The sequence below is a fragment of the Mustela lutreola genome, chromosome 16 (genome assembly GCF_030435805.1).
Source record: "Mustela lutreola isolate mMusLut2 chromosome 16, mMusLut2.pri, whole genome shotgun sequence".
Lineage (NCBI taxonomy): Eukaryota > Metazoa > Chordata > Mammalia > Carnivora > Mustelidae > Mustela > Mustela lutreola.
Window position 1 is genome coordinate 7,290,007 of NC_081305.1, and position 27,586 is coordinate 7,317,592.

General features: G+C 39.8%; 1 protein-coding gene and 1 long non-coding RNA gene across 2 annotated transcripts in view; one reads left to right on the forward strand and one right to left on the reverse strand.

Annotated features, from left to right (window-relative positions):
- Positions 1 to 1,229: 1,229 nt before the first annotated feature.
- Positions 1,230 to 10,315, reverse strand: DYNLRB2 (dynein light chain roadblock-type 2). Its single transcript, XM_059152907.1, has 4 exons — positions 10,183 to 10,315; positions 7,973 to 8,048; positions 2,361 to 2,528; positions 1,230 to 1,471 (listed from the first exon to the last, which is right to left on the reverse strand). Exons 1-4 carry the CDS (start codon positions 10,183 to 10,185, stop codon positions 1,428 to 1,430), a joined length of 291 nt encoding a protein of 96 aa, XP_059008890.1. The 5' UTR covers positions 10,186 to 10,315; the 3' UTR covers positions 1,230 to 1,427.
- A 68-nt stretch (positions 10,316 to 10,383) lies between these two features.
- LOC131818435 (uncharacterized) overlaps positions 10,384 to 27,586 on the forward strand; it is a 450,263-nt gene continuing 433,060 nt past the window's right edge. Inside the window, exons 1-2 of the long non-coding RNA XR_009348818.1 lie at positions 10,384 to 10,519; positions 20,179 to 20,341. This is a non-coding gene — a long non-coding RNA (uncharacterized LOC131818435). The remainder of the gene's footprint in view (positions 10,520 to 20,178; positions 20,342 to 27,586) is intronic.

Sequence of the window (27,586 nt, forward strand, 5' to 3'; positions counted from 1 at the left end):
AGAAAGAGCTGTGAAGGACATTATTGGGACCATTGGGGAAATTTGAATATGACTGTGCATTAGGTGATACTCCATCAATATTAAATGTCTTAAATATGAAACTAGGGGTTCTGGTTATGTATAGATGTGATACAGACCCATGTAGATCTAGAGAGAGAGATGAACCAAATGTAAAATATTAGGAGTTGGTGAATGTGAGTGAAGCTTATGTGGGAGTTGACTGTGCTATTCTTCCCACTCTTCTGCAAGTTTGAAGGCTTTTAAAATAAAAAGTGTGGGGGGCGCCTGGGTGGCTCAGTGGGTTAAGGCCTCTGCCTTCAGCTCAGGTCATGATCCTGGGTCCTGGGATTGAGCCCTGCATCGGGCTCTCTGCTCAGCGGGGAGCCTGCTTCCTCCTCTCTCTCTCTGCCTGCCTCTCTGCCTACTTATGATCTCTGTCTGTCAAATAAATAAATGAAATCTTAAAATAAATAAATAAATAAAAAGTGTGGGGAAATGACTTGAAAGTCAGATACGTGCTATAGTTTAGGGAACCGGGTGAAGGGTACACGGGATCTCTGTGTTATTTCTTACAATTTCATGTGAATCCCTATTTATCTCAAAATATAAGGTTTGACTGAGAAAAGAGAGGACAGAAGGCAAATATGGCAAAATAGTAACACCTGTTCTAATGGGGCTTGGAAATCTGTTGTATTTGTTCTATTATTCTTAGTTTCATTATTTTCTGAATGTTTGAAATGCCTAGTAAAAATACACCCTCTGGAGTTCTGTAGTCAGTCCTCTAAGCATGTACCTGGCCCGGGACATGCTGCTGGTTCTGCAGGCTGGTTTTTTTTTTTTTAATTAAAAAAAATTTTATTATGTTATGTTAGTCACCGTCCAGTACATCTTTAGTTTTTGATGTCGTGTCCCATGTGTTCTGAGGAGTCAGGAGGAGGCGCTCACCTGCGGGGCTGACCCTGCCCAGACCCGGGCCTCTGACTTTTTTACTTCCTTTGTTTAACCCGGGAAAGCATCTTGCACCCCGGGAGGGTCAGGACTTCCTGCTTCCCTGGTCGCTCCTGCTGTGTTCCTCCGGATCTCCCTGATAGGCTAAGGAAATGCACAAAAGGACGCATCCCCGCTGCTTCTTGGTGTATCTCCAGACTGCAAAGACTGCCGCAAGGAAGCCTGTCTTCTCAGGAGAATCCTTCAGTTTTGTGTCATAGAAAGAAAAAGAGACCCACATACCAGAATTCATTTATTACATAGCTAAATCACAACTTTACAATACATTTGAAAGGGACTAAATGAGACGTGCACAGTAGCTTAAATGTAAAAATAGAAAACAATGTCCAAAAGGTCATTTAGATTGGAATATAATCTTAGTAATAAAGAGTAAAGCATTTTTAGTCTGGGGTCACAGGACAGGCTGCGCCACAGCAGGGCTATTCGCACGGATTCTGAATGACAATCAAAAGATATTCCTTATCTGTGGAGAGAGGCGGACAAAATTAATTCCCCCCCCTGAAAAATTAAATTTAATAAATGAATACTTCAGCTAATCTGCTTTTCTCTTCAAAACATCACTTGGACTTTCTGTAGACCAATGGTTTCCCATCCTCGCTGCACATCAGAATCACCTGTCCAGCTTTCAAAAGCTATGGTGCCCTGGGGCCTGGTTCCAGAGGTCCTGATTTCACTGACCTGGGTTGAGGCCTCAGGTATCAGGAATTTTTGTAAAGATCCCCAACTGCTTTTAATGTGCAGCCAGGGTTAGAACACAGGTGGAGGAAAAGCTTCAGTTTGTGGGTCATTCTGATTTTATAGATGTTCTATAGAGAAGTTTGTTCTAGACTAGATTTTGGAGCATGAGTCCTGTTTTACACAGACATTGGCTAATACTCTGCATGTAATTCCTTTGGGGAAACAAAATTTCTATGGCTGCCATCTGTCCATAGGCCAGGTGAGTGAGTTCTCTCCCAGGGAAGGTTTGAGACCCTACAGGCCTTTCTTGGATCCACTCCCTACTTTACTTCCTGAACAGGAGACATTTCTCCACTCTCCAGAAAATCTCAGTGTCCTAAGTTGACCTAATGTAGGACCTACATCTCCTGGATATTGTGATTATTGATAATAAATCAATACTTTTTTACTTCCTAGCAAATGGGCGAAACATCTTCTTCCAAGACTAAATTTGTCACTAATTTCACAAAATTTCCAGGTTGGATTTTTCAGATTCAAACATCTTCATTTGGTAATTGAAGAACATTATGGGCCAATACTGCATGTTAAAATCTATACTTCCAGTTCTTTGAAACAAAGCTTCTATCCAGTAAAGCAGAAAGATGTTTTAAATGTGAAACAAAGTGCCACATTACCTGGGGCTACCATGATTTCGTGTTTCTTTGATCTGATCCTAAGAAAAGTGAGGTCATTCTGGGGATCAATGTCACGGACGGTACTCCTGGCTTTCATCGTCAGCTGGTGAAGAAGACCTGCATATTGAACTGTCGTCGAGTTGTCCAGCGTTGTTCGGATAGGAATACCTGTTACGAGATTCACTTTCGGGTTAATATTTTTTTTATTATAAAAGGAAGACTCACACGGTGGAAACACTGGAAAATACTGGTGATTCTAAAGTGGAAGAAAAGAGTTATGGCTGATACTATTCACTGGTAACAATTCTAGCTTACTCCCTGCCAATCTTTTTTGTCTTTACATGGGTTTTAAGATATAGTTGGTAATGATCAGAAATTTGACTATTTCTTTTTTTCTTCATTTAAATGATAGCATTATCCCTGATAAGCTCTTCTTATCAGGGATAATGTCATAAAATTATTTTTAGTGGCTGTACACTATTTTGTAAACATAATATAACCAATCCCCCACTGTTAGATGGTTGGGAACTGTTTTTGTTGTAGCTAATGGTGTGATGAGATTTTTGTGCGTGAACTTTTTTGGAAGTTGTGAATTATTTCAGAACCATACATAACATATTACTCTACAAAATGCCCCTCCAAACAGCTGATCTAGTCATTTTGCTTCGAAATGCTTGGCCTATGACCTGCTGCTTGTTTCCTTCCCTAGGGCCAGAAATAGAATGGGATACTGCAGCCCATGTTGAAGAGTGTATCAAAAAGGGATTTTAAACTTTCCTTTGTACCGCCTCATACAATACTTTTTACACCTTAAAGCTTATCGTAGAGGCCACAACAGCAAAGGGACTGTGGTTTTGCTGGGCACTCCCTGGTTTGCGCTCATTCTTGGTTTAAGCATTATTAGATTTAGCTGCTTGTGTGCTCTATTGTTCCATTATGCGCATTTAAATCCGAACCTATTAATTTAACTGGGAAAATCTAGCCAGACAAATATGCAAGTATAATTCAATTCCGTTCAAATCAATCTAGCTCAATTCAGGTCTCTTGGTGCTCAGGGCTTATTTTTTAACTGGCGGTGTACTAGGGACTTTGCATATGTTGTGTCTAATCTCAGAGGGTCTTCAGATGATTTTGAGAACTACCGGACAGCCAGGAAACCTCAAAGATTTGTTTTGCCGACGTGCCTCTAATGTAGGGGGCCATAAAAGGTGAGTTTGGGGTTTCTCAGATTCCACAAGTACCTGAATTAAGGCCAAGCAATGAAAGAGCGAACACAGCTCTGGGATTTCCCTCAGAGAATGCAATTCCAGAAAATATTACACAAGAGGGGACTTCAGGTGTGCAACAGTATTACAAACTAAGGATTTTACCAGTTTTTCATATTCTTGGAGAACCTCCATTCTGACCATGAAACAGACTACTTGCTTTTCTTTTAAGAAAACCATTACCTTTGGAATGGGGTCTTCCCAAACAAGACGATAACAGTATTTACAGGAGAAACTGTTCAATAAATAAAGCTTTTATCAAAGTTGTTCACTTCTGTATAATTATTTGTTGGCCTCTGTACCCCAAAGTCAGTTCTATCTTTCCCAGCTGGTGAAACATCGCAAGGCCTGTGTCTTCAACAAGCGGCAGGCTGAAATGTAGCAAGCCCTCCAGCTTTTGAGAGCCCCTCCTGTGGACTGGTTTTGCTTCCTGAAGAGTGACTACCTACAAAGTCTGCATTGCTCAATGTCAAAACAAGAAATACAACCAGAATAAATTATTTAAAATGTAGATGACAAGATTATGAATCCAGACCTCAGGCTTATTTAGTTAGTCTATTCATGATCCAAGTCAATAAATAAAACAGCTAGCCTTGCTGAATAATAAGTGCACGCTGTGGAAACTCTTGGAGTTGTTCATCTCCACTACTGACCACTTGAAAAAAATCAATCAACAAATATTTATTAAGTTCTTGTTTGGTACCATGTGCGGTAATTAAAAAATAATTTGTTAAGAACCAGTTTTAGCCCATAGTAGGAAATTCACCTACATCTCCTTCTGAGAGGTAGCCACTGCTCCCGGTTTCTTTGGTAACCTTGCAGAGACATTCTAAATAGTTCAACTATGTTTGCGTTTGTATTCTTCCTTCCTTAACTGTATTGTTCTCTATTCTGTACTTCTTTTTTTTTTTTTTTTTTCATTTTTAAGACTTGGAAAATTATTCCATTCAGTATACATAAGGCTGGGCCACTCAGGTTAGTGACTGCAGAACATGATTGTTGAATGGCTGCCTTGTGAACACGTAACTAATAAATCCTCCTGACAGGCATTTGGGCTGCTCCCAGTCTTTGACTTTTATAAGCAAGGCTATAGGAAATGTCTGTGTGCATGCCATTTCATATTTGTGTCTATGGGTAGGATAAATCCCTATGATGGAACTTCCAGAACAAAGAATATGAATTTGATATTGCTGAATTTATGGCAGTACTTTAAACCAGGACTCTCTCTGATCCCAGTAAGCCACTAGTCTTTGTATTTTGGTTGATTGTATTTCAAAAATATAAGGAATTGGCTGGATGGCTGATAAAATCTAGTGAAATTCAAATAATGGATTGTTAGAAATGTCAAGAACATTTAAAATTAAGAACCTACAGAGATCAGGCTTATCTATACATAAGAATATATAATAGTTGTGCTGTCTGAGAAACAAATATGTATATTCACCAGTATCTAATTCAATGATCAGTGCTGCAATATTGTAAACAATGAATGGTTTTAGAAATGAGAAACCAACGTTAACAAAGAATCTATTCTAATAAAAACCTGTACCACTCAGCAGTGGGTGAAACCGATAATTCTACTTTATTGTCACGGATAAGAAGCTTGTGTTTCAGTAGTGGTGAAACCAAAGGACTCTGGTTAACACATCATATGAGGCGATCCAGATGGATAAGCCTGGTAGAAGGCCTACCGAGTCACGAATAAAACCTGAAAATATGTTAAAATGATTTGCTGCAAATGACACTAAAACCACAAGTAGTAAACAAGAACACATGAACTTAGTGAAATATTTTCAGTATTAAGGTTCATGGGTGTCCTGGAAGCAGCAAAGCTGCACAGTAATAAATGGTACTTCCATCTAACGTTGAGTAGGCTGCTGAAATGGAGTATTTTATTAATTCTGGTCACACAACTTATACTGTATGCTATTAATAAACATGCTTGTCGTATGCTGTGGTTATTAATAATCTGACCATAAAAATAAACCTCTCGTTCATATTTTTGGGAGAAAAAGTTAATTTGGCTTTCAGAAAAGTGCCATGAATCCTAACATAATCTTATCCTAGTAGGGGTTAATTAGATGAAGTTAAAGGTCTTAAAAATAATATTTTGTTGCCTTTGTATATGAAAAATATTGAGAAACTTCAGGAAAGTAAAGCCAAAATCAATCGTAATTCCAACATTCAGAGATAATCACCGTAACACATCCCTGCCTTTTCTTCCGTATGTATTTTTAATGTGTATGTGTGACTGGCTATATTTATGATTAGAAAGTGTTTGGCTTACCACTTTGTTCCCTGCTTTTTTTCCCCCTAATATTTAGTTTCCCATGACTTTAAATATTCCTCAACGTTTTAAACAGAGTAATGGTTCATCAAGTAAATATTACATAATTAATTTAAAATTTTCCCTGATGCTTAGATTTATTTATTTGTCTGTTTATTTACTGCTATTGTATATGATGCCTCAGTGAGTATCCTTTGTATCTAAATCTTTTCTTCCTCACTCCTTAGGATAAATTCCTAGGAGTAACATTACAAATCACAGGGTATGGATACTTTCAGACACATGATGCATATTGCCAGGATTATGCACTTTTGACCAAGATCATCCAATGTAACTTGTTGGATGAGTTGTCCTGGGTTGAATGGTGTCCCCATCCCCAAATTCAAGTCTACCTTATAATGTGAAATAGGGCTTCTGCAGATGTAATGAGGTAAGATGAGGTCATACTAGATCAGGGTGGGCCCAAATCCAAAGGCTGGGGTCCTTCTATGGAGAGAAAACAGACACAGAGGGGTAGACACCATGTGGGGATGGGGGCAGAGACTGGACTGATGCATCTACAAGCCAAGGTATGCCAAGGACCAGAAACTGGAAACCACCACAAGCTGAGAGAGCAGTGAGGAAGGATTCTGTAGAGGCTTGGAACAGCCTGTCTACTGACACCCTTGTTTCGACTCCTAGCCTCCAGAACAGTGATAACTTTCTAAGTTGGTAAGCCACCGTGTGTGGTACCTTGTTATGACAGCTGAGGGAAATGAGTCCATCACCCTTCTGAAGCCACACAGATGGCCTTTCTCAGGGGGTGTGCAGAGTTTCTGAACATGCCAGGAATTAAAATCATTTCAACCAGAACAATGTATCAGGGGTGGACCACTTCCTGGAAATATTAGGCATAGCTCTTTCTTACCTATAAGGCTGATCTTAAATCCTTTCCCTCCTGATCACTCAAGCTGGGTAAGTTCATTATATTCATCTGGTGGTGGTTTAAATTTTATTTTATCATTTGCAAAACACAGCTGATGTTTTATCTATATATACATTGAATGTTTTATCTGTCCAAATCAATGAAAAACTTCCACATTCTCAGAACTACCTGATTATAATACCATAAAGTGTTGGGTATTGTGCCAGGCCCCTGAGTAGTAGTATTTCATTTATCAATAGAGTACGTTATATTCTATTTTTAGTTGATGAGGGATCAAAGTCTGAATTTGACTGTGGTTTGCAGTTGCTTAATAAACATTTGATAGATTTGTGCCAAAATAATGATTAGCTGTGAGATTCTGTTGCAAGCACTGTGCTATGGCAATGTGTCAATTTCATGGTTGCACCATGAATTAGGTGAAGTGGCTACTCTTATTTCAACAAATGCTCTGGGAATTGTGGTACTTCTTGCCCTTGCAAGAGCCTGAATTAGCAATGAAACTAGCAGGAGCCTCTGAGAGGTTGCCACTGTAGCTGAGCAGGTAGCAAAGTGCCAGAGAAAATGCTCTGTGGATTGTTAACAGTGACTGTGGAATGAGAGCAAGTTTCTGGTGTAAGTCTACAGATTTCGTAGGTGGAAATGCATTGGTCCTTTTTATGCTATATCCACATAGATTCTACCATACATGAGAGTAAAACTGATTCTCAAAGATTTTATTAAGTATGGTAAAGCAACAGCTTCATTTTAAGTGAAGACTGAAACTCTATATACCTTATACTGTTAAAATAAAAACCGCCAGCAACGATATTCTCCCTATCTGCAATACAACAGTTTTATTGGTACTTCTGAAATATTAGGAGAGTTACCAAAGCTTTAAAAATTAGACAATGTGTAGTGTTTCTTAGGAATATATAGATATTTTTAGACATGTCCTATTCATATTTGTATCTTTAATTCTCAGCAGAGTGTTTGGTATGTAATAGATAATAGATGTTTGAGAAGTAAATGGTATAACTAAAACACAGAAAATATACTTTTTGTTTCAAAGTCTAAGATGTTTGTCCTAGGCTTGGTACAATAAACAGATCCTTAGTTGGTCTGTGCATGTCAAAAAGGCATCCTGTGATGTATTTACCTTCTGCATTTACGACCATAGTTCCAATAACCCCTTTATGGCTCTGGATCCTCTTTAGGGTTTCCTCCACCTCCGCCTGAAAAGATCGGGAAGGCAATTAACCAAAGGGGGTCTTTGTGGTAACCCCAATCCTAACGTGACTAATGTTTAGAGAGACATCTACCCTTCCCTCAACCCACCCACCCCAGTCTCCTTAACCTAAGGTACTGGATACTATAATCTTAGACCTCTGGAAGATAGCTTTAAAATGTTCAAGTTCTATATCCAAGCCTATATAAGACTCTTACATACAACCCTGACACATCTCTTGGCCTGAACTCTTCTAGGGATGGAGAGCTTACTGCCTCACAAGAGTTCACTCAACTTTTAATGTCTCTATTTTCTGGAAAAGAATTCTTTAAATTGGACAGAAATATTCTCCCACTCATGCTTTGCTCATTTATCTTTTTGTATTCATATGAGAAACTCCTTCTCTGTATTATAGTCCTTTAAATAGCTACAGAGCTATATGGTTACCTCCCTCTGGCTAAAAGTATCCCTTCATGAGAAATCTGATTCTTATGTCCTAAATGTTACCTCCTTGGGAGTTCAGATAATTAAATTCAGGATATTCTGTAAACCCGGATTCCAGGATTCTCTTGGTAACAACAGTCTGGGTCTCAGTGTAAGCTGAATATTCAGCCATGAATGACTGTGTTGGAACCCCTTTAATTAACTCAGCTGTCTGAATTAATCTTGTGCACAGACTATATTGTACCAGTTTTATTCCCCTCTACCAATGCTAAAATCTCAAATAATCCTTTTCAAACTTGTATATTATTCCTGAGTGATCACTGGATTTTCTGAATTCAAACAGTATCCTGCAGTTTCTTGATGAGGGTTTGGGATTTATTTTTTCCTTCCAACATCACACAGAGATGAACATTTTGCTACTTTAGTCAAAAGACAATTTTCTTTTGCACTTCATGTGGGCAGGGACACTTATGTCCTCTTTTCCACCACTACAGCAGTCACTTTCTAAATTTCATGTGCTGGACTCTCACTTTTTGCCATTATGAATACCATCTCTACTGTTGACTGAGAATGCTCTCTAAATTATCTCACTACTCAGAGCTTAAACACATTTTACAAGGGAACGACACATCACTACCACTACTAAGTGGAAATCTGCTACTCTTTGTCATAAACAGAAATAACCATAAAGGCAAACAAAATGGAGAGAGAACGTATTATTGAATTCCACCCCAGGAAAAGGCCTGAGCCTGAACTCGGATATTCAGATGAAAAATGGAAATTACCAAATGACAGTGGTATTAAGGACCTAACCGTGTTGGGACTTTCTCCTGGATAGAGTCTATAGGATGCGGATGGGGAAAGAGAAATAACCTCCTCAGAGGGGATTCGCTGTGCTGGTACCTCTGAGCTGTCTTACGTAGCAAGCAGATTTTGCACATCACTTTGGGAAACACTGCACTAAAGTGAAGTAGTTATACAGGGGATCAAAATATTATATTTTTGCCGCCTTCAGGACAATGTTCGCGCTCCTTGCAACCACTGACCCTCCCCCTCTTATTTATTTATTTTACTTCGCTCCCAAACGCCTCTTAGCTGTCAGCCTTACCCTCTCCTCTTCCAGTTGTTTTTTTTTTTTTTCGTGATTTCTGTACCCCCTTAATACAATCTCTTAATCCCCATCTGCAATCCCCTTTCATTCCTCTTAAAACTTTTTTTTTTTTTTTTTTTTTTGCTCTCTCCTCCTCTTCCTCTTTATCTTCCTTTCTTTCCTTCCCCCCATTCTGCTGCTCTCCCTGTCTCCTCTTTCTTCCTTCCCGGGATCCGACTTCTCTCCTCTCCACCTCGCCTTTCCCTTTGGAAACTTTCTCGCTGTCGAGGTCTCTCACCCCCTCAGTCTCTCTCTTCTCTTTCTCGACATCCACATGCCCGCAAATTCCAGCCCCCGGAATCAACTCGGTCGGTATCTATCCCTCAAGGTAGTTTCCTCGCATCTAGGTGTCTTCTCCCCTCCAAGGTCGCCCTCTCCTTCCTCCAGGGTCTCCCCGCCACCCCCTCCAAGAAGCTTCTGGAGCCCCCAGCCCTCGCCGCGGCCCCGGGACCGACAGGCCAGGGTCGGCCTCGGGGGCCCGGCGAAGAAGGCCCCCGACGTCGGCGCCCCTGGGGCGGCTGGTCGCAGGCGGAGTCTCCGGATTTACCATCGTGCGGACGCCGAGACTCGACTCAGTCCTGCACCGCTGCAGCCCGGGAAGTCAGCAACGCTTCCAGCCGTTGCTAGGAGACGGGGGGAGGATGTGACCTCTCGGAAGTGTCGGGGCCTGCGCCTGCGCGTACGCAGGTCCGGCGGCAGCAAGGGGCGGCTCTTCCGCCCTGAAGTGGTCTTGACGCCTTCCGGCCGCCGTAGGCAGAGGTTGAGGCCGGAGGCTGTCGGGCGCTCACCTGCGCGCACCTAGGCCCGCGGGGCGGTGGGCCTGAGGAGCGGCGCGGGCATAGGCCTGGTCATTCCTTCGACCATTCAGTCATTCATTTCCTGAGGTACGCCTTCATGTAACAGCCACTTCCCCGTGCAAGAACGTTGTCCTGACCCCGCCACGTGCCGGGCGCTGCGGGCCTGAGTACACACTAGCTGAGGAGACAGACCAGAGGCGACACACGAAGCAACCCTGTCCTAGTGCGACGCGTGCTCTGGAGCCAATAAGCAGGGCTGGGTCCGTCCGACTCCGGGCTTGGGCCGCCTCAGAGCTTTGGTGACCCAGTCAGCGGCCTCGCGACGCGCAGCGTCCTTCCTGTCGCACTGTCCTCCGTTTCCCGCCCCACACCCACAGGCTCCCCCCACCCCTTAAAATATATCGCAGTATTGGATCGTGCAACCATATATACGTGTCCAGGTGTTTGTCGGTTTGTATTTCCTTACCCCCGCCCCCAAACTAGGGTAAGCGACATCAAGTGGTGGGTCATCAGGTGGTGGTGTCCCCTTACTGCTCTTCCTTCGAAGAGTTTCAGCTCACCAGTGTGTTTACTCCATTAGGGTTTGTTTGTTTGTTGTTTGGTTTTTTGTTTTTTGGGTTTTTTTTTTTTTTTTTTTTTTTTTTTTTTTTTTGGTGGTCGGGTGGGGGGTCATTATGTGTCAGCAGTTCTGAGTTGCTGAGGAGCCGTAGGTGGTAGCGCTGCAGGTGGCCGCAGAAGAGCCTGTCACCGGGTGTTTGAGGAACTGTTGGAGGAAACACAGAGGTCAGTTGGGGACGGTCAGCAGTCACTGGACCTTCCGAAGGGCGTTGATAATGTCTCTGTGGCCTGGGAGGTGGAGACTAAACCCTTGCGAGAAGCACAGCAGGAACACGCGGTGGCTGGAGTCAAAGCCCTGGGGTGTGAAGAGGGCAGACCCTGGTGGCTAGACGCAAGGTAAAGGTCGGGGATTCGTCCCCGTGAGACGACGCCGGGAGGACTCCCAGCGCTGCTGATGCTGTTTGCGCTTCCGCTTCCGGCGAGCGGCCTCCAGCCGGCCGAGGCGTGCCTAGTGCTGAGGATGTGGGCTAGGATCTGGGTGGGCCCTCGTCAGGGATGCTCCCCGCTGGTTTGAAGTCGGTCCATTTCAGCTTAGAGTCTGTCACTTGGTGACATCATGACAATACTGTGAGAAGCTTTAGTTCTGCTTGCTTGCTTTCTTCTTCTTCTTTTTTTGGTGTTAGGGGAGGAGATTCTGGTCACTGTCATTCTGCCCTTTTTCCTCCAAGAAACTTCATGCCTCCCCAAAATCCTGATCACAAGAGCTAAATCATCCTCCTTTTGACCCACACCTGGAACTCCAGCCAGCATTATATGGAGTGGACAGCTAAGGTTGTAGGAGAGGAGTCTGCTGTGTGTGCACGGATCTGGCTCTTGACTGATTGTCTATATCTAGCATTTTAAGTAGTGAAAATATAGGTAGTTTTGGTAATAAAAATGGCTGAATTTTATAAAGACTGACGCTAGGGCTCCCTGGGTGTTTCTGATCGAGGATATTCTTACTTGATTGTGTAGTCATTTGTTTTGCTCATAAAAATCAGTGGCCATGCACCCTCTCTGTTATGTCAGTCAGCTTTAATGAAGGAAGCAACTGCATATGCATGGAGTGTGAATCCCCTCGTTTCTGGAGTCAGGGTGTCGAACTCGTTCAATAGCTGACGGCTGTGATTAGAGCAAAGAAAGACTCCAGCATGAAAGGCACTGACAGGAGTACCCAACTGCTGAAAAAGTAATAAGAAGTAGCCAAACTGACTTCTAACCAACAGTCAGGTTTGACTCACTGTGCACAGAAAATCAATGAGGAGAATATGAACCATTTTCTCCTTATTGATTTTCACTTCTAATTATTCCTTGGAGGTAGCTTGGTTTAATTTTTATGCCTTTTTGAGAATTATCCCTTTCCCTTCTCCTCCTCCTGCCATCCCCTTACCCCCTCCTTTTAACCTACAGTAAGTGCTAAATAACTTTGAACTTCAGTGAAAGAATTAATGCATTTTTTCAAGTACTCCGAAGTGACCCCCAAATCTGTGGTACATACAGAGACAGAGTCCACTATTCTTCACATAATTTTGTCAAATACTTTTGTCAAAATGAGGTGATTTTTTTCCCTGAGGTCTCTCTTTCCCACTGGTAGTTTGCTAGTGCTCTCTACTTAGCTTGAAGAAATCCAGGTATTTGATAATCTTGTGTCTTCTCTCAGGATTTTTTTTCATACCACCCTATACATCTATCTATCTTTGGCATTGGTGTTTAGTTGGCAAATACTATAATCTGGGCCACGGAATATACTTTTTGCCCATTTTCTCATAAGATGGGGCAGAACTTCTCATAAGATGAGGCAGAACTTAAACAGAACTTCTAGTACTTACTTCACTCCAGAAAGTGAAATGTTAGATTCTTTTATTAGATTCTTTGAAAATGCCCCTTAGTAGTAAGGCAGAATTAGAGAATGTTAATGATCTCAATTAAGTATTGCACATAATACAACCTGATGCCATAGATTTGCAGAATTATAGGTTTAAGGTTTCAGAAGATCAACTATTTTCTACTTATTTGGAAAAGGGCACCCCCTAGGGTAATTCTTTCCAAGAGTCAAGTGTCATATAAGCGTTTGCCTGCCGTAAAGGAATTCTCCCTGTTGGAATTAAACGATTTCCTTGAGGGCAGAATTTGGAGTTGCATGCATCCATGGGTGATGTTCCTAGGTGTGTTTCCTTGAGTAAAGTAAATTCTCAAAGTTTTCGTTTCCTCATTTATAAAAGAGAAAATATAGTATCTACCTTAGGGAGTTGATGTGAGATTTAAATCATACAGGTAAATGCCTGGTTGGTACCAGATGCCCCATATGGATCATATTGCCATGTTTCTTTCTTGATCTTTTCCTTTCTTTAGTCCATCCTTTTCTTTCATCCATTTTTTCTTCTCTCTCCCTCCATCTCATCTCTTTCTCTAGCCTCTTCCTCCCTCCTTCCCTCCCCTGTTTCTTTCCTCTCTTTTTTTTTTTTTAAAGATTTTATTTATTTATTTGACAGACAGAGATCACAAGTAGGCAGAGAGGCAGGCAGAGAGAGAGAGAGAGGGGGAAGCAGGCTCCCCGCTGAGCAGAGAGCCCGATGCGGAACTCGATCCCAGGACCCTGAGATCATGAACTGAGCTGAAGGCAGCGGCTTAACCCACTGAGCCACCCAGGCACCGTCTTTCCTCTCTTCTTAACCACCTTCTCTTCTCTTCAACTTCCTTTTCCTTCAAGCCTTCCCTAGGATAAATATCCAGAATTCATCTTGTTAACTTTCTTACTAAAGGACATCTTACCCTTTCTTCTCTTCTTCCTTTCCCCTCCTATTTATTTATTTATTAAGATTTTATTATTTTTTTTATTTATTTAACAGATCACAAGTAGGCAGAGAGGCAGAGAGAGAGAGAGGAGGAGGAGGAGGAAGCAGGTTCCCTGCTAAGCAGAGAGCCCGATGTGGGGCTTGATCCCAGGACCCTGGGATCATGATGTGAGCCAAAGGCAGAGGCTTTAACCCACTGAGCCACCCAGGTGCCCCTCTCCTGCTATTTAAATAGAATATTCTTCTCATGTCCTTCATTGACCTCTAATCTCATTTTCCCACAAGCTCCATTTTTATTTTTATCTTTTTATTTTTTTTAAAGTAATCTGTTTACTCAGTATGGGACTTGAACTCACAACCCCAAGATCAAGAGTTGCATGCTGTACCAACTGAGCCAGCCAAGTGCCCCCCAGGTCCTATTTTTCAACTTCTAGCTCCAGTAAGCAGGTCCCATCTCAGTGAATTGCACTTATGGAAATTCTCAGTATCTCAGAGTTGGGGGCAAACTAAATATTTCCTCATCTGTTAATTTTATTCAAAGAAGGAAGGACTGAAAGGAGCAATAAATTGCACATACTTTATGTACCTCTTCTTTTTTTCTGATAATCCATTCTCAAGGTCCTTAACCTGTTTTTTTTGTTTTTGTTTTTGTTTTTTTTCAAACTCTCTGATCTATTTAGTTTCAAAATTGGGTAAAATTTGGTAAGTATGACACAAGAAAAGTTAGATGCACAAAACAAAAGTTAGGGTGGTGATTTACTACAAAGTGAACTCCTCATCCAGTTGGAAGAAATAGAACACTGTCTATATTCCAGAAGCATCCACATGGCCAATTCCAATCATTACTTCCACAGTGTATGGCCTCAAAAGCCTGAAATATTTATCTGGCCCTTTAGTGAAAAATTTGCCAGTCTCTGTAATAGCTGGTTCCTTTTCCCTTTAGTTTTCAAAATATGTTTGATGGTTGAAAACAAAAAATTATAACATTATTCAGAGTTTTAAAAGTATATAAATATAGTATGTAAAATAATTAGAGTAGAAAGTTGGGGGAGGGTAAAGAGATTTACCAAAGAGTAAGGATGTTACATTCCACTTGAAGTATTTAAGTATTGATTCTAAATAGACTGAAAAATGATGTATATAACCCCTAGATCAACCAATACAAAAAGCATACAGAGATAGCAAAACATCATAATAGACAAATTAAAGTGAAATACTAAAAATTGTTCAAATAATCTAAAAGGGGGAAAGGGCAAACTGGAATAGGAAACAAGTGGAGCAATTAGAAAACAATATAATTGTAAAATTAAATCCTGATATATCAATGATTGCATTAAATGTAAATAGTGTAAGCACATCAATTAAAAGATTATTAGAATTAATTTTAAAAAATGATCAGTGATTTCATTTTCTGGAAATTTGGAGTAGATATGCTTTTCCCTATTCCTCCTACTAAATATAACTAAAATGCCTAGAAATTATACCAACACAAGAAGACTCTGGAATATGGAAAGAATTGAATTGAAAAGGGAATTTGGGACCCAGGGAATGACATGATCATAAGTGACCTGGGTTTTCTTTTTGCCGCATATATCCTAGACTTGAAGCTGAAGAAGCTGGTAACCCAAAAATCTGACAGACATGGAAATTGAACATGCTTTTAAAATTAATTTTAAATTTTAAATTTAAAAATTAAAATAAAAAAAAGCTTATCCTCTAGCCAAGGGACCAGGAAAGGTCCAGCCAGCAAGACGGAATCTCATAGAAAATAACAATTCTTCTCTAGCCAAACACCACAGAAAAGGATGAGAAAGATCAGGTGGAGAGTATAGACTCCCAATCTCAATTTGCCATAACTCCCTTCATTTGTACCAGATAATGTCAGAGAAGGCAGAGTAAGAAGTGAGTTCTTTCATCCTGCTTAGTATTAATTAATTAGACACCTCTCCACCCCTTGCAGCAGCTTCAGTAGAGTCCTTTTGGGGAGCCTGGACTGCTATCTCTCTTGTAGCATATGAATAATCACATTAAACATAAACAACCAAAATATACCAATAAAAAGGTATAGATCATCAGAGTAGATTAAAAAACATGGCCTAACTATATGCTGTCCATGAGTAACTTTCTTCAAATATAATAATACACGCATATAGAAAATAAAAGGGTGGAAAAAGATGTATAATGTAAACAATCCAAAGAAAGAATGAGTAGTTATAATAATATTGGATAAATAGACTTTAGACCAAAGAAATTTACAGGTACAGAGAGGACCAATAATGATAACATGGTCACTTCACTAAGAAGACAGCAAATCTAAAAATGTAAGCACCAAACAACTAACTGTAAACTGTATAAAGCAAAAGGTGACAGAATTGAAAGAAGTAGGCATATCTGCAGTGATATTTGAAGATTTCAACACCTCTTTCTCAACAATTGATACAAGAAGCAGAAAATCACCGGGGATACAAAAGTCAACATCATCAACCAATAAGATCTAGTTGACGTTTATAGAACAATCAACATCAGCAGAATCCATATTCTTTTCAAGTACCCACAGAACATATACCAAGATAGACCACATCCTGGTCTATAAGACACCCGAACAAATGTAAAAAAATTGAGATCATATAGAGGATGTTCTCCAGCTATGGTGGAGTCAGGCTAGAAATCAATAACAAAGATAATAAGAAAATATCCAAACACTTGGTAAATAAACAACACTTTCTAAATAATCCATGAGTCACAGAGGAGATCTTAATAAAAAACAAACAAACAATGAACTAGATGAAAATGAGAATACAGCATATCAAAATTGTGGGATACAACTAAAGCAATGTTGAGAGTGAAGGTTATAGCAGTAAATGCTTATATTAAGAAAGATCAAACATCTTAATAATGTGAGCTCTCACGTGAAGGACTTGGAAAAGAAAAGCAAAATCCAAGTAAGCAGAAGAGTGTAAATCAGGGACGCCTGGGTGGCTCAGTTGGTTGGACGACTGCCTTCAGCTCAGGTCATGATCCCGGAGTTCTGGGATCAAGTCCCGCATCGGACTCCCAGCTCTATGGGGAGTCTGCTTCTCTCTCTGACCTTCTCCTCGTTCATGCTCTCTCTCACTGTCTCTCTCTCAAGTAAATAAATAAAATCTTAAAAAAAAAAAGAAGAGTGTAAATCAAAGATAAGAGCAGAGATAAATGAAATTTAAAACAAAAACAATAGAGAAAAACATTTTTTTAAAGATCAATAAAATTGACAAACCTCTAACAAGATGATAAAATATAAAAATGGGAGAAGGCACAGATTAGCAGGAATGAAACATGGGATGCCACTACATACTCTCCAGATATAAAAAAGTTAAGGAATTCTGTAAACAGCTCCACATGCATATAGTTGATGACTTAGATGTAGTAGACCAGTTTCGTAAAACCACCTACTGCAAAAATTCACCCAGAATAGAATAGGTAATTTGAGTAGCCCCATACTATTAAAGACATTGAATTCATATTTGAAAATTCCCCAAAAGAAACCTTCACTGGAGATTCACTAGACAATTCTCTGAAATGTTTGACGTGATATATACATAATATCTTTCAGAAAACAGAAGGGGGAAAATTTCCCAGCTCCTTTTATGGGGTTTGCATTACCCTTTTTCTAAAACAAGACAGTATCAGTATACAAAAATTAATAAATAAATGGAAAGCAAAGAAGACTATGCACCAGTACCCTCTATGAATGTTCACGCAAAATCCTTCACAAAATATTAGCTAATAACATTAGCAATGTATAAAAAGTTGTACACCATTACCAACTGGAGTTTATCCTGGGAATGCAAGGTGAACTCATCGTTTATAACTCAGTCACCCTAATACACTATACTAACAGGCTAAAGAAGAAAAAAAAATCACATGATTTTGTCAGTTAAAGAATTTGACAAAAACTAACACTCAAGATTTTTAGAAAACACTCAGCAGACTAGGAATAAAAGGGAGCATCTATAAATTTATATAAAGGGCATCCATAAAAAAGCTAGAGATGGCATACTTAATGTTGAAGGACTGAGTACTTTCCTTCTAAAATCAGGAACAAATCTCTCACTACTCTTGTTTAACACAGGGCTGAAACTTTTAGCCAGTTCAATAAGGCAAGAAAAGGAAATAAAAGGCAAACAGATGGAAATGAAGAAATAAAACTGTCCCCATTTGGAGATGACATGAATCGACTATGTAGAAAATGCTGAGGAACTTATGAAAACAACTAGAAATGAAACTTTCATGTATAAAGCTAACTAAACATGAGTAAGACTTGCATGCTGAAAACTACACATTTCTGATTAAAGAAAATGAAGATCAAAATAAATGGGGGAGTGCCTCTGTTCTTTCCAAATTGATATACAGGTTTAACACCATTTCTGCCAAAATCTCAGCAAGGTATTTTATAGATATAGAGAAAATCATTCTAATATTTATATTGAAAAGCAAAGGAAATATAATGGAGAAACAGTTTTTGGAAAAAAAAATAAAGTTGGAGGAATCCTGGTACCCAATTTCAAGACCCATTATGTAGTTGCAATGATCAAGAGCATGTGGCATTGGTGGAGGGATAAACACACATGACAACATAATAGGATAGGGAGCTCTGAAATAGTCCCACACAAATGCATCCAACTGATTTTTTGACAAGGGTGCAAAAGCATTCAGTGGAGGAAGGATAGATTTTTCAATAAATGGGGCTGGAGAAATTGAACATTCATAAACAAAACAAGCAACCACACTAAACCAAAACAAACTCCTTGACATAAGGCTCATGCCTTACATACAGATTAATTCAAAATGGATCATAGACTTAAATGTAAAACTGTAAAACTTTCAGAAAAAAAAAACAACAACAGGAAATCTTAATACTTCAGAATTAGGCGAAGAGCTTGTGGACTTAGCACCAAAAGTGCAATATATAAAAGGAAAAACTGATGGATTTAATCAAAGTTAGTAACTATGGGAAGACCCTGCTAAGGGAATGAAAGACCATCCACAGACTGGGAGCAAATGTTTGTACACCACGTATCTGATAATTAGTGTCTACAATAATTAATGAAAAATGAAGAATTAATGAACTCTCAAAACCCAACAGTAAAAAAAGCAGATGATCCAGTTAGAAAATGGCCAAAAGACATTTCAGTAAAGAGGATATAAAGATGACAACCAAGCACAAAAGAAGATGTTCAACATCATTGGCCATTAGGAAAATGCAAATTAAAACCACAGTGAGATAGCACTATACATCTATCAAAATGACTTAAATACAAAATAAAGACAACACCAAATGTCAGTGATGATGTTGAGAAATTGGATCACTCATACACTGAAGTTTCATTTTGTGTGGTTTTCTTTGTATTTATCCCACTAGGGGTTTCATTTTGAGTCTTGAAACTGGCTTAAAAACTTTTGTCTATTTTGGACAATTCTCATTCTATGTTTTGCTAGTTTCCAGTTATTTAAAAAACTTTTTTTTTTTTTAAAACGATTAGAAACTATCAACTTTATCTAAGGGAACTGGCTGAAAAATATTTACTTCTGATACTTAGCATGTATATATATTCCTGTCTACACAATTATAAGTAAAGAGGTAAAACAACACAACTATATATACTACTTTTCCTTTATTGAACCCTAAATGATCTCTATGTGGTTCTTACTCTCAGGATCCACTGATTTATCATTACATATATGTTAGGCTAATTTGGCTGTAAGTTTTATTTTCCAATTAAACCTAAGTCAAGATGTTAGCAATGAAATACTCTCTGAGACTTTTAAAAACTGAGGATAATGGCTGTGGGCTGATGGGGCAGTCTGTGGTCTTTCTGTTAACATTAATAATCACTCCCTTTTTGTTGTCTGGTCATAGTTTTCCAAGCACATGGATATGCCCTGTCTTAGTCACCCTCACAGTGACTCCTTGAGCTTGGCACGTTTACTTCCTGAGCAGACTCTGAGACAAAAGTCAACTGACAGAATAAGGATCCAGAATGGTGAATCTTATTTCATACCAGTATGGAACTTCCCCAGATGGCTCTGACTCTGTATTTGGGTACCTATTCAGTACTCTTCAAGTTACCTAGGTGGCTCTATGCTCTTCTAGTTCTAAAATATCATAGTCCTTCTATGGGCACAATAAGTAGCTGAGCCAGAAACAAAGTTGAACTCCCCTGTTTTCCTTCTCTGCTATTATGTCAACTGCATACAAGAGAATAGGACTTTGTTAGCTGCTTGTAAAGAAGAGGGGGTCTCATCTCCCTCCAAATTCATGCACCCCAGAAAGGTCCCTACTATAAATATTTTGGTCGACTGCTTCTCTTGCAGCTGACTCAAATTGAGATGGGATGTCTGTGGATCATAGAAAAAGTTCTGGAGATGGTGAAGAGATGTCCAAGCAGAATTGCCACAACCTTTGATGGCAAGAAGCAGCTTAAGTTGTAGAATCTTGGGCCTTTCTTCTGACCACTGTAAGCATCAAGAGAACAAGGTAAGTGAGGAAGCAAAACAGTGGGCATTGAGGCATATGTTTGGAAGGCTAGGAAATGGAGGTTGTGTGCAGAACATCAGAGTTCTTCCCAATGTAAGTCATACTTACTTAGGGCTAACATTCCTTCAACAATATTGATGGAGGGTTTGAGCCAGAACTGTTGGGATGCAGGGAATATAACTTGGAATAAGATCAGAGATATACTCAGCTTTGGTGGCACTTATAGTCTAATGGGAGACATAATTAATTAGGTCAAACTTCCTCTTGGGGGAAGCAGGGGTTGCAAATGAGACACATTGGAGGGGATCTTGACCCAACGTAAGGGAGTCCTGGAAGGGTTCCTGGAGGTAGTGATATCTAAGCTCGTAAAGGAGAATCAGACACTTTCAAGGTGAATAGGTGTGGAGGTAGAATAGAGGGAAAAGTATGTGCAAGAAAATGAAGACATTTGAAAGAACTAAAATTATTGCAGCTTGGTACGATTTTTAGCAATGGCTTTAGCATACAGAAGGAGGAAAAGCTTTCTCTAGGCAAAACCTCATATTCCTTTGGTAAATTGGGCCCAGGAGCATGTACCTGAAATTCAGAGAATCACTATGAACGAGCCACTGCCCCCCTCTGCCCTTTAATAGTGTGCTCATTTCAGAACCCTGACTTCAGAGTGCAGGTTAACTCTGATTTCCGTCTACTATGCCTGGCAAACTGCTTGAGTCAGTCCCCTCTGACTGAGGTGGACAGTGCCCTCCAGTGGAAACGAAGGTGAGTGCTCCTCCTTTGCCTCCCAGACCCCAGCCACACTACATGTGCATTTTCACTCTTCTGTGAGGCTGCGGTCAGCTGAGGGTCTGCACAGTTGGCTGAGGTTCAGAAACCAAATAACGTAAGAAGAGTGCTAGTTCCTATGAAAAGCAGACATGTTTTATTATCTCAGTTGTAGGCCTTTTAACAGGACTCCAAAGTAGCTCCCTTGTTCAGAAAAATTACAAATATAACAGGAGAATGAAAACTGTATATAGAAAAAGGAGATATTTCATTATTTTTCTTTCAATCCACCCCAGGACATTGGTTCACCTTTGGCCAGTGGAAGGAAATCAGTAGCTGAGTGTGCTACTGTAAACAGTTTTAACAATATAAAGTTAATTTTTTCTTACCTCCTCTAAATAAACACTGGCCAGTAGCTCAGGAATATGATTTTGAAATGTTACCAAATGTCCAGTCTTTGGTGCGAATATGTCTGGGATCAAGACAGAATAATGAGGAGGTGTGTATGTATGTTGGAGGGAGGGGAGAGCCATGGCTCAGGTCACAGCATTCCTGACCCTGGGGGCGCCCCACACACCCAGTACTGCCTCCCCAGGAGGACAGTTGGGATCCTTTGTCCAATTGCATTGTAATTTTGAGAACATTCAATTTCATTTAGCCATTCCATAAAAATTTCAAGATTTAAGAAGATGCTAAATGATGTGGATAGAATTGAAATGCTTTAAGTGACATAAGATGGCGAAAGTCAGTAGTTACCTTTCTTTTCACTTAAATAGGAAGAATGGCAAGTGGGGGGATTGACCCTGTGCTACTTTTCAGAATCCTCTAGGTGGTGCTGCTGTGATGCTATTGGCCAGATATTTTCCTTTAGCACTTAACTATCAAACCAAATATTTAACTTATTAAATGTTTTATACTGATGGTTAATTGCTAATATGATACTATTGATAATTTATGCCATCACATTTTCATTATATTCTCTTAAGAATGAGTCTATACACATAAATCACACAGCAGAGTCATTTCAAGAATTGAAATACACGTACTTCTCTGGTTATCATTCAATAAAATTGAAGACTTGTGTGTGTTGATGGATTTTTCCACACACATTAAAACAGGCTGTATGATTAGCTCTTCGTTACCTCTACTTGTGTTGGACAGTGTAGGACAGTGGCTTGTACCTAGCAGTTGCTAAATAAATGTTTTTCAGAGGAATTGGCTCTAGTTGGTTTTTTCCCTTCCACTACCAATTGGAGATGAGACGACTATCTGGATTCAGCTTTGTAGAACCCTAGTCAGATATTGCTGCTTATCTTTGCTAATGAAAAGAGTGGGAGGCCATTTTTCCTTTATTTCTGAAAATGGCGTGAGGGCTGTGTGTGTGTGTGTATATGTATATGAAGTCACTTCTTTATTTTAAAAGCAAATTGGTTTTCAGGTTGGTTCCATTGAAATGCAGGAATGGTATGAGAACTGTGTTTGATAATTGCTCGAGTCTTAATCAAGATTTTATTAAAATCAATATTTGATATGCTGCTCAATTTAATTAAATTAAACCATAGAGAAACGAGTAATAAATGAATATGAAAATCAATCATGGATAAGGTATGTTTCTGTTAATTAGTTTAACACAGAAAATGTTGGGTTAAGCAATTGCTGACCATGGAAGGAACAACAACAACAAAATCACCACTTTGTTTTGTACAATATGAACAACTCATATTAATGAGCATGTTTTCTATGCCAGGCACAGTGCTAAACACTGTCTCTTAAGTTTCTTCATTTATCTTGGGACAAAATTCTGTGACACCTGTCTCCTCAGTGATGATCCAGACTTGGATTTGAGTCAGCATGAGTATCTTGGGCCATTTGGCCAGGGAATGGCAGAGGTAGATTTTAACACAATGATCAAGCTTTTCGCACTACTTGGAGTCACTCAGAAATAGGAAGAAAAAGCATACTTTTATTATGATGAATTTTAGAGAAGTGCATTGGTAATAGTTTTCTCCCTAAAAGAAGTGTGGCTTTTATAGATGAATGATGGATGAGAAGCGGGGCGAAATCCCAAATCAAAAAGCATGAATGTTGACTTAGCAGCTCAGTCTCATGACCTGCCAAAAAAAGGCAGGGGTATTTTTCTGGAGAGACACAGAATGCAGTTATTTACCATATAATTTATGCTTATTGGGAACGGCAGAGATTTATGGCTTTAGTAAAAAAGGTCTGTAATTGGGATTAGCTAATGAAAAAATGGTAGAACTGGAGAGGGAGAAAGGGGGAAAATATGATTTCAATTGAGGTGTTTCTTCTCTCCTGGGATCCTAACCAAAGGGCTCTCGTTACACACCGGGGCAAAAATCACACTTTTAATTAGGCCTTCAGAGTTGTGCCTGTGTTTTTGGTTCTCGGATTCTTAGTCATCCAAGGAATCAGCTCTCAGAAACTAATGGTATTCTTGTTAAGTACCCTCGGCAATGAGAACAAAACTACAGCTTCCTGAACAATCTCCTGCATTTTTATTCAGCGCTTGCTCAGTAGGATGAAAGTAAAAATCAACAACAAATCACAACCATACAACTACACAGCTTCTCTGCCATAGACCGAGAAGGATTTTTCTCTCGGGGCACTGCTTGCTCAACTTCTGTCATTCGTGTAGCACATTGACGAATTTTGCCATCTCCCTGCACCTCTTGTGTTACTTAATGTGTTCCTTTAAAATGGCTCATTTTATTTTATTTTAAGATTTTATTTATTTATTTGACACAGAGAGAGAGACTGTGAGCAAGGAAACACAAGCAGGGGAAGCAGGAGAGGGAGAAGCAGGCTTCCTGCCAAGCAGGGAGCCCCATGTAGGGCTCGATCCCAGGGTGCTGGGATCATGACCTGAGCCGAAGGCAGATGCTTAACGGCTGAGCCACCCAGGCGCTCCTAAAGTGGCTCATTTTAAAACATCAAAATTAAATGTGCTTGTTTTAACAGGAGGCTTTGTTTCAAAGTCATAAATGGAAAACTAGAGTTACTTTCTCTTAGAAGGAAATGAGTGAAAAGAAATATAGTCAAATCCAAACACATTATCAAATTTTAACTTGAAGAACGTGTCCAGGGGTCATAAAGGCGTAGTTGTACCAAACTCAGATTTTCTCTTTGATTATATCCGAGCAATAAAAAAAGATTGGAAAAGGGAATAATTTTCTCATTATGTGAATCAATTTTCTCCAACAGAGTCTATTTATTACCTAAGATCCTGTTTCCCAGCCCAGCTGCATCCTTTAGCTTTTGTGATCACTAGCCCATGTCTGTCTGTCTGTTGCTTATGTGAAGTTTTATCCTCTTGTTTGACTCTTATGATTACCCCCCATCGCATTTGAACCTTAGTCTCTATCTGTCTAATTGTTCTGACCTTATTTCTAAACATTTAGAGAATTCTGTTAAGCCAACACATGGAATGGAAGGCAGATTATAAAATGAATTGTTTCTATTGTTGGTTAACACTTCCTCTCTCCATATACTGTTTGAGATCATTTTTCTCTAACCAGATGTGGCAAATTTCCAATAATAGTAAAGTAGATATAATGAGTGACTTGTCTTTTCAGCCCTTCTGACCTTTATACACCCACTTCCCCTCCAGAGGTGACCACCGTCATCATGTTTTCTGTACTCTTCTGGAGATAGTTTGTGTATGTGGAAATTTACTTGAACCTGTGTGTCTCTCCTTAAATTTCACATTTTGCCTTTTTTTTTTTTTTTTAACCCAACAATATTTTCTGGTTGTAGTTTCCAGTTGCTGTATGTGGCTGTCATCCATTCTTTTAAATACTACATAGAGTGCTCCATGTACATAACTCGTCCCCTTTTGATGGGTACTTAGATTATTACTTTTTCTTCTACAAACAGTGCTGTAATGTCCCTGCATAGTTCTCCTTGGGTCCATGATGACCAATAAAAAGTAAACCTGCTTCTGGACAGTGCTCACTCAAATGGCTGGTGTTCTACTTACAGGAATTAGAGAGGGTAAAGGTGGTCATATCTCTTTCATGAGGATGCCATGCTCTTTCTTTTTCCTCACCCATAATATAACATTTATATTTGTCACGGTGCCCTGCACAGCATGTAGTATTTGCACATGAAGTTATGGTTGTAAGTTACATTTGTCACATGTGTCCAATCCTACTTAATCCTCCCTTGTTTCGATCACATCTTTTGGGAAAGATTTTACTTATTTATTTGACAGACAGAGATCACAAGTAAGCAGAGAGGCAGGCAGAGAGTGAGAGGGGGAAGCAGGCTCCCCACTGAGCAGAGAGCCCGACGTGGGGCTCGATCCCAGGATGCTGGGATCATGACCTGAGCCGAAGGCAGAGGCTTTAACCCACTGAGCCACCTAGGAGCCCCTCGATCACATTTGAAATTAGTTGTGTGGCTTTGTGCCTGTCTCTGAGTGGATGACGAGCTCCATGAGGCCAGGGAGGGACTCGATGTTATGGAAAAATCTTAAACTTCTTTAGCCTTAGGGAAAATGACTGCCGTATTATTTTAATAGCAAATGGATGCACATTCCTCATGGAGCTTGAGCAGGGAATATGAGGGAAAAAAAAGAGAAAAAGAAAACAACCCATGGGAGCTGGGGTTGCTATTTTTGACCACATTAGAATTGGGAAATACCAGGAGTCTCATAGGAAATATTATCTCACTGGAAGACGATCCTGTTCTGTAGGCCAAAGAACAGGTCTGTAGTTAGTTTTGTGCATATAAAACTTGCAGACCCAGACAGAGGGCCAGTATACCTTCTGGCTTAGCCTGCCATTTATTATCATTCACAAGGTGGTGTTAGATGCTCAGCTTTTAAAAGAACTGGCTTTTCAGCAGTATTTTTTACCCTTGAGAGTATATATAGAGAGCTCTGTGTTGTATATTAATCAGAGCTTTCACGACTCGCTTTGAATGGTATTCGAAATGTGTCTGGGAGTGTGGTGAATGAACTATGCCCAAAGTGTGCTCTATTATTTATTACTCAGGAGTCTTTCCATCTGAGACATAGACTGAAATTAAAGAAACCTAATACCTACCTTTAATAACTCAATGTTCTTCCCAGTTTCTGCTCCTTATACACTCCTGCCCCCAAAAGGTTTCTAGGATTTGATAACCTCATAAGAGTCAGTTTGTATCTAAAATTGTACTAAAATTTGTATTTTTAAATTCCCCACTCTTTCTGTGGATGTGTAGCCCTCAGAGCATACCGTGCTATGCAAACAGTCAGCAAACATGCCTGGAAGCTGTTCCTTCTAGAATCACTTCCCTCCCTTTTCCCAGATGGCAAGTCTTACTCATCCTGCAAAACCTGGTTCAAATGTCATTTCCTCTTCTGCCCTCCCTGACTGTCCCAGGCAGTGAGTCACGCCCTTCTCTGTGCTCCCATCATCCTCTCTGTATACCTTGATCCTATGCATTCCCAGTGGGTGGGTGGGGCAGTATTGTCCCCAAGGGAGCAAAGTTTCTTTCTTGGGGGACAAAAAATAGTATTCTGTGAATGCATAGAGCACAGATATACATACAGCATACAAACAGATATACAGTTTATAAATTTCCCTGTTGGTGCAGAGATTAGGAAAAAAGATATCTAAATATGCTTATAAAAAACACAAAACTTCCATATGTGCACAGCCCAGATATCAACCAGCTGCCTCAGGTCACCAGTATGGTGAGCTATACTCATCCACAGCTGGTGGACACCTTTCCCTCTGATTCAAACAGCCCTGCTTCCCCTATCTCACAGCAACCCACACGGCACAGCCGTTCCATTGCTCTTACTTCTACAAGCAAACTTCAGGTCTTTTTCAAGGTGAGGTGTCACTTTTTAGGTAGTACTTGTGTATTTCTTAACCGTTTAACATGCAACCACTTTTACTACGTTCTTTCTTTATGTCATTCTCCAAGTTTCTGAGTGTTGTGCCCTCGCTCCACCTTCTCCAAAGACGCTGTGGTTTTGGTTGTGTGATTCTGTGGAGTGGGCTGGCATTTTAGGAATGCATAGAGTGTGTTATGTCAGAACCGACCGTACTTAGATGCTTGCCTCTGATCTAACAAATTAGTTGGGATTTAAGAGAAGTAAAACAATTTTCAACTGAATAGGATTGATTTTTTTTTTTCCTTCTATGGGGCATTTTGAAATAAGAGTGAAAGAAAGAAGTACGTTAATCCATATGCATAGAATTGCCATACTGTAGTAGCTCAGAAGTGGACCCGTGCAGATGAGCCATGCTGGTGACTCAGACACCATTAATGGCATTATTATAAATGATGTGATTTTCTAAAATGGTGAATAACTTCCAAAGTTCTGAACAAAACAAAGTAGACCTCTGTCTTGATTTACACAATAGTTGCTTTCCTAGAAAATTCATTTAAATTAACCCCATGCAAACTACCTTCTCCCCATATTTATAACTAAAATGGAATTTGATTCTGGCCAGTTATATGTAAACACAT